Below are 7958 nucleotides of genomic sequence, written 5' to 3'. Positions count from 1 at the left end.
TGACTTGTTTTAAGGACATTACATCAAAGTTGGATCAGCCTGTAGTGTGTTTTTTCCACTTTAATTTTGGGGGTGACTCCAAATCCAGGCCTCCATTGGTTAATAAATTTGATTTCCATTGATGATTTTTGTGTGATTTTGTTGTCTGCACATTCAACCTTGTACAGAACAAAGTATTGAATGAGAATATTTCATTCATTCAGATCTAGGATGGGTTATTTGAGTGTTCCCTTTATTGAGCAGTGTATGTAAACAAGGCAATAATGATTCACAAAAGTAATGAATCGTTATGATTATTCTTACACATAACAGGATTACATGGTTGTCAAAGGTTCAAAAAAATCGCTCCAAAAACAGCAACAGAGCTGTCCACAGATTTTGTGTGGTATTGTGGTAATCAGACACAACCTATGGACGGATGTGGAGCTGTTTGTAGAAAAAAAGCAGCTATATTCTTTAAATCCTATTCAACCTAGTTACGCCGCATTATATTTTCTAGGTGCTTTCATAATTGGACATTTTACAAGGCATCATAGTGGTTGCCACTTGCTTTGAGGACTGTGGACCAAATTAATCATTTGCATTTTATTTTTTTATATCTCTTTTCTTTTTTTATCTTGTTGTTGATGTTTTTTGAGCCACAATGTTCATAAAGGAGCATATGAATTCATGAACTTTGAGCAAAATTGCTTTTTATTTTTGTTCTTAACCTTTTTGCATATGTTTTAGAACAGAATGTTGCAAGTTCCTTTACAATGCCACAAGCAACTCTAACATTTGCGCACAATTTGCTGTACAAAAATATTACTCCAAGGAGACGTGGAGTACATTTGCACAAACATTTTTTTTTTTAAAGTTGCAATTGAGGAATCAGGTGAAAAAATCGAGAAAACAAAAACGATGCCCACAATGGTGATTATTAAAAATAATAAAATTACAAACTTCAAAAAAGGCACAAATTTAAAAAAGTTTTTTTAAATTTGGTGCAAATCAAAAACAGACTTAGGCCACGTGCACACGTTGAGTATTTGGTGAGTTTTTTACCTCAGTATTTGTAAGCCAAAATTAGAAGTGGAACTATCAGAGGAAAGTATAATAGAAACTCGTCACCACTTTTGCATATATCACCCACTCCTGGTTTTGGCTTAAAATACTGACCGAATACTGACCAAATACTGAACGTGTGTACCTGGCCTAAGAGTACTGAAAATTACACAAAATGTTTACGAGTATATACCAGATTATGGGTGAGGTGGATGGGGTTGCACCTAATTTAAAATAATGGATATATTTAGAATTATTTATTTATTAGCGATTATGAAACATTTGCACAAAATAAAATCACCAATAAGAATTAAATGGAAGAAAATATTAAGATTTAATTATTCATACTATCCTGAATTTTGCTTCAAAATAATATAAAAATATAGGAATCCACAAGAAAAAAATTAAATTGAAGTATCTTCATCATATTATACATCTCGTGATGAAAGAATTAAGGTATTACAGTATGTCTACAGTCATCATCACAAAATAAATGGTACAAATTAACAAACGTATACATTAAATAAACAACCATGACATGGATAATTATTCATGCCACACAGACAAATGTTTCACATATGCTTTGTCAGGAGGTATCATTCATATAATAGAAACAATTTTAAATTATTCACATCCTGGAAAATCCTTTTACAATATTCTTTCAATAATTTTTTTTTAATGCTTCACCCTGGCAGAAATAAGTGTCACTCCTATAAGCATTCTAAGCGACATTTGCAGTTTATAAAGCTTCAATTATATTTTACAAATCTGCATTTATAGAAATTTACGCAACGGCTCCATCAATAAGAGAACCATCTAGCAGTTTTTCGTACCACACTAATGGAGAGGAAAGAGGAGTCATCAATTATGATGACATCCAATACTTCTTGCTCTTGCTCCCATAGGGAACAGTCTGAGTTTTCCTCTACTAAACCACCACCAACATGTTATTCAACATGTAAAAAAATCATTACCAAAATATTAAGTTAACCGAGCACTGTGCTCTACTTTCTATAGCAATTTCATTGACAGTGAATGGTGCGGAGATTGAGTATCTATGGTTCATTCGAGATGGGTCTCTGTGGAGACTGGCTCCCAGGTTTCAGGGACACGTTCTCAGGATCACTGGGGGTCCCAACAGTCATTCCGCTAGTGATCAAGAAGCTGTCTCCCATCTTTGCCGTGCCAATGAACAGTCCCGCAGAGTAAAACGTAATCATGCTTAATGTGATGAAAATCATGTGACAGGTGCCCTTCAAATCAAATAGGTTTGTGTAGGCAACACAATTCCAAAATAAGCCAACAATAACCAATGGTAAGTTCAGGTGCAATTTACACAAAATGATTGGTTATGATGTAGGGAGGTAGAGGAAGATGTCGGGTCAAGAAAAGTTAATGTGAACCATAATGAATATGAATGTTTTATGGTTACATGTTTTTATAAAGTTTAGCATTTTATCTTTATGGCCGGTTTGTGTCTTGGTTTTCCTGGAGGTTTTACCTCAAGGCCATCCCCGGGGAATGGGGAGGGTTGTCCACTAGGGGAACCATTATAAATCATAGGGATATAGTTTGCACCACTCAGGGTAGTATATAGTTAACAGCTCGGGATTAGCCCATACACTGGGAGGGGTTAGATCAGATAAGAAGGGGAAGCACTTCCTGCTTCTAGTCAGTCCAGTTCAGAGTCAAGTGCTAGTGGAGTTTAGTCAGAGGAAGTGCTAAACAGTGACAGTGTTCCAAGGCAGTGATACAGCTGCGGCAAAGGGGTCCTGTCAGTGCCAAGTCTCTAAACAGTATGAGGACACATCTGAAGCTTTGTGCGGATCCCGGGGCGGTCTCAGTCCTAGGACCCAGAAGTGATATTGGGTGCCATGTTTCCCCTGTGAGGAAGATGCCGGTCGGGTTGCAGTGACAGGGAAAGAGGGTTGGTTTCATAGAAGCTGTTATACCGGATAGAAGGTCCCTGGTACCAACAGGAGCTGTTGAGGCGGGGGGCAAGTCGGGCAAAACGAAGTCAAGGAATGATAGTACAGTGGACAAAGGGAATATCATCTGGAGGGGATTCTATCTCACTCTGTATTCTGCAACTGCATGCATTCAAATAAATCTGAACCTGTTGAAAGGTCTCCTGTCATGTGTGCAGCTGTATCCGGTCCCAATGACGAGGAGGTTATAAGGACTCCCATACAACAAGTGAGTACAGAAAAAATCTCACAGCACATCACACAAAGTCATTTTCCTGTTTAGAAGAGTGGTTCCAGGGCAAAGAGAACTCAGTTCCGGCCAAGAGCAACAGGCCCTATGCCCCCTTCAAGGGACAAATGTCATAAAAGGGATATATTCTCACATGTCTTTGGTTTATATAGTGCAAATTACAGGGGTTCAGTACTTCTGAAAATACTGACAGTCTTCAACATACATTTGGTCCACATGTGGAACCATGTCTTCTTCAGCATCGGACCCAGTTCTTGCCACAGCAGTGCTTTTTCTCCTCTCCTCTATGAAATTTATTTGATAAATCAGGACTACAGCTAAACAGATAACAACAATCTGAAAAAAAAGTAATACAGATATTATATAGAACTGAACACAGATAATGCAAAAAAATAACATTTACCGTATATTACATATACAGTTATATGAAAAAGTTTGGGCACCCCTATTAATCTTAAGCTTATTGTTTTATAAAAATTGGTGTTTTTGCAACAGCTATTTCAGTTTGATATATGTAATAACTGTTGGACACAGTAATGTTTCTGCCTTGAAATGAGGTTTATTGTACTAACAGAAAATGTGCAATCTGCATTCAAACAAAATTTGACAGGTGCATAAGTATGGGCACCCTTATCATTTTCTTGTTTTAAATACTCCTACCTACTTTTTACTGACTTACTAAAGCACTTTTTTTGGTTTTGTAACCTCATTGAGCTTTGAACTTTATAGCCAGGTGTATGCAATCATGAGAAAAGCTACTTAAAGTGGCCACTTGCAAGTTGTTCTCCTGTTTGAATCTCCTCTGAAGAGTGGCATCATGGGCTGCTCAAAACAACTGTCAAATGATCTGAAAACAAAGATTATTCAACATAGTTGTTCAGGGGAAGGATACAAAAAGCTGTCTCAGAGATTTAGGCTATGTGCCCATGTTGCATTTATGAAGCAGAAAATTTCTGCTGCATAAATGCAAGTCCTCTCCCGGAAAAACGCATGCGGAATTCCGCACGCGTTTATCGCGCATTTTTCGCGCGTTTATCACGCGTTTTCCACATGCGGAATTGCCTTGCGTTTTTTATGCATTGGACAAAGGCAATTCCGCTTGCGGAAACGCAAAATTAAATGACATGCTGTGGATTTTTGAACGCGGCATAAACGCTGCGGAAAAATCCGCAGCATGTGAATAGAACTTGCGGAATCCCATTGGGGACCATGGGGTGCAGATATACATGCGTTTTTCAAGCGTTTACGCTGCGGAAATTCCGCAGCATATACGCTTGAAAAATGCTACGTGGGCACACAGCCTTAACCTGTCAGTTTCCACTGTGAGGAACATAGTAAGGAAATGGAAGAACACAGGGACAGTTCTTGTTAAGGCCAGAAGTGGCAGGCCAAGAAAAACATCAGAAAGGCAGAGAAGAAGAATGGTGAGATCAGTCAAGGACAATCCTCAGACCACCTCCAGAGAGCTGCAGCATCAACTTGCTGCAGATGGTGTCACTGTGCATCGGTCAACTATACAACGCACTTTGCACAAGGAGAAGCTGTATGGGAAAGTGATGCGAAAGAAGCCGTTTCTGCAAGCACACCACAAACAGAGTCGGCTGAGGTATACAAAAGCACATTGGGAGAAGCCAATTTCTTTTTGGAAGAAGGTCCTGTGGACTGATGAAACCAAGATTGAGTTGTTTGGGCATACAAAAAGGCGTTATGCATGGCGGCAAAAAAACACAGCATTCCAAGAAAAACACTTGCTACCCACAGTAAAATTTGGTGGAGGTTCCATCATGCTTTGGGGCTGTGTGGCCAATGCCGGCACCAGGAATCTTGTTAAAGTTGAGGGACGCATGGATTCAACTCAGTATCAGCAGATTCTTGACAATAATGTTCAAGAATCAGTGATAAAGTTGAAGTTACGCAGGGGATGGATCTTTCAGCAAGACAATGATCCAAAACACCGCTCCAAATCTACTCAGGCATTCATGCAGAGGAACAATTACAATGTTCTGGAATGTCCATCTCAGTCCCCAGACCTGAATATCATTGAACATCTGTGGGATCATTTGAAGAGGGCTGTCCATGCTCGGCGACCATCAAACTTAACTGAACTGGAATTGTTTTGTAAAGAGGAATGGTCAAAAATACCTTCATCCAGGATCCAGGAACTCATTAAAAGCTACAGGAAGCGACTAGAGGCTGTTATTTTTGCAAAAGGAGGATCTACTAAATATTAATGTCACTTTTCTGGTGAGGTGCCCATACTTATGCATCTGTCAAATTTTGTTTGAATGCAGATTGCACATTTTCTGTTAGTACAATAAACCTCATTTCAAGGCAGAAACATTACTGTGTCCAACAGTTATTACATATATCAAACTGAAATAGCTGTTGCAAAAACACCAATTTTTATAAAACATTAAGCTTAAGATTAATAAGGGTGCCCAAACTTTTTCATATAACTGTATATATTATATAGGTTACAGCAAGCTACTGGAAATTACTTAATTTCTATACGCCTCCAATTTCATACAACATCCTAGAGAAAAAATTGTGGCACACTCAATCAAATGTCATCTTAAGAAACTATTCTATACACTAGTAACTTGCTTCTGTGGCACCGTACACAGTACATAGAATATTTATACCTCTATAGCATGAGCCTTAGAACTCATTCAGACATCTGTGAATCATGTATGTGTTCTATCCGTGAATCACACTGTAATGTATTGAAGCTGTGCAGTTTGTTTATTTTTTCATAAGTGAAAAATCACTGATAAAACACTGATGGTAAAAACTGCAACACTGAACAGACACTGATAAAAATCAGATCCAAAGCACCGATGAACAACTGATGAACTGATGTCCATCAGGGCTGCCATCAGGGCATTACTACCATTACTGAATTATGGGGCCGTGCTCACCGGGCCCCAGGGTATATCTCGTTGGCGCAGGGAGCTTTTCTGGAGCTCCACGGCCATCAAAACAGAACAGCAGCGCAGCTCCAGGGGAGCTCCCTCTGCCTCTTCTGTGACGTGCTGGTGATGGCACCTACATGATGGTGTCATCGCGCGGGGGCCGTCATGTACTACCAGAAGTGGAGATGCAGGGAATCGTATGAGAGGTAAGTGTGAAAATCTTTTTTTTGTTTATTAAAATTAATTAAATGGTAGTGGGAGGCAGCAAATGATGAAAAGGATAATGTATTGAGGGTGAGGGACGGGGGACAGTCAGTAAATGATGATGTACTGAGGGTTGGGGATGGGGGACAGTCAGCAAATGATGATGAATTGAGGGTGAGGGACAGGGGGACAGTCAGCAAATGATGATGTATTGAGGGTGAGAGACGGGACAGTCACAAAATGATGATGAATTGAGAGTGGGGGACGGGGGGACAGTCAGCAAATGATGAATTAAGGGTGGTGGGCGGGGGACAGTCAGAAAATTATGATGTATTTAAAGTGGGGGGGTAGAGCAAATGATGAATTGAGGGTGGGGGACAAAAATGATGAATTGAAGGAGGGGGGTGGGGAGAGCAAATGATGAATTGAGGGTGGGGGATGGGGACAGTCAGCAAATTATGATGAGTTGAGGGCAGGGGACTGGGGACAGTAAGCAAATGATGAATTGAGCGTGGGAGGTGGGGAGAGCAAATGATGAATTGAGGGTGTGGAGAGCAAATGATGAATTGAGAGTGGGGGACGGGGGACAGCAAATGATGAATTGAGGGTGGGGAGAGCAAATGATGATGAATTGACAGTGTGGGGTGGGGGACAGGCAGCAAATGATAATGAATTGAGGGTGGGGGATAAGGACAGTCAGCAAATTATGATGTATTGAGGGTGGGGGGGGGCAAATGATGAATTGAGGTTGGAGGACAGGGGACAGCAAATGATGAATTGAAGGTGGGGGGTGGGGAGAGAAAATGATGATGAATTGAGGATAGGGGAGAGCAGATAATGATGAATTCATTGTGGGGGAGAGTAAATGATGATGAACTGATGATGAGGGAGAGTAAAGGATTATGTATTGAAGGTGGAGGAGGGAAAATGGCGCTGTATTGAGGGTGGGGGAGAGCAAATGATTATGAATTGAGACTTGGGGGTGGGGAACAGCAAATGATGACTTGAGGGTGATGTGTGAGGGAGAGCAAATAATGATGAATTAGGGGTGCGGGAGAGCAAATTATGATGAATTGTAGGTGGGAAAGAGCAAATTATGAATTGAGGGTGGGGTCCTGTTACTGTGCACTATGTCGCTTTTTTCTTCATCTGACGTAGCGTAGAAGTTGGAAAAAAAAGTGGGGAATGTGCTCTGCTGTGCTCTAGATAACTGTGTATTATTTTCTGCAGAGATGAGTTCTGGCTGGAAGAAGTGATGGTGGTCTGCACTGGATGGAGAAGAAAAGCAAAGATGAAGGACTTCAACTAGACACTGACACTATATACAGAGCTCCTGTGTATAATGTCACTGGTGATCACTGTATTACCTGTACACTTACACTATATACAGAGCTCCTGTGTATAATGTCACTGGTGATCACTGTGTTACCTGTACACTATACACTATATACAAAGCTACTGTGTATAATTTCACTGGTGATCCATGTATTACCTGTACACTGACACTATATACAGAGCTCCTGTGTATAATGACACTTATGATATTAGTATTGTGATTTTTAATTAATAATCTGTATTGTA

At 40.1% G+C, this 7958-nt stretch overlaps 1 protein-coding gene across 2 annotated transcripts in view; it reads right to left on the bottom strand.

Moving 5' to 3' along the window:
• Positions 1 to 675: 675 nt before the first annotated feature.
• Positions 676 to 7958, bottom strand: part of LOC141172165 (tetraspanin-33-like) — a 47805-nt gene continuing 40522 nt past the window's right edge. For both annotated transcript variants that reach the window (XM_073656108.1, XM_073656196.1), the window contains one exon: positions 676 to 3597. In XM_073656108.1, the coding sequence (XP_073512209.1) occupies positions 3430 to 3597 (168 nt within the window). In that variant the 3' untranslated portion in view covers positions 676 to 3429. The remainder of the gene's footprint in view (positions 3598 to 7958) is intronic.

Source organism: Phyllobates terribilis, unplaced genomic scaffold (genome assembly GCF_046119375.1).
Source record: "Phyllobates terribilis strain yellow unplaced genomic scaffold, ASM4611937v1 Scaffold_1__5_contigs__length_1240528914, whole genome shotgun sequence".
Taxonomy (NCBI): domain Eukaryota; kingdom Metazoa; phylum Chordata; class Amphibia; order Anura; family Dendrobatidae; genus Phyllobates; species Phyllobates terribilis.
This window is presented reverse-complemented; position numbering and strand designations above follow the sequence as displayed.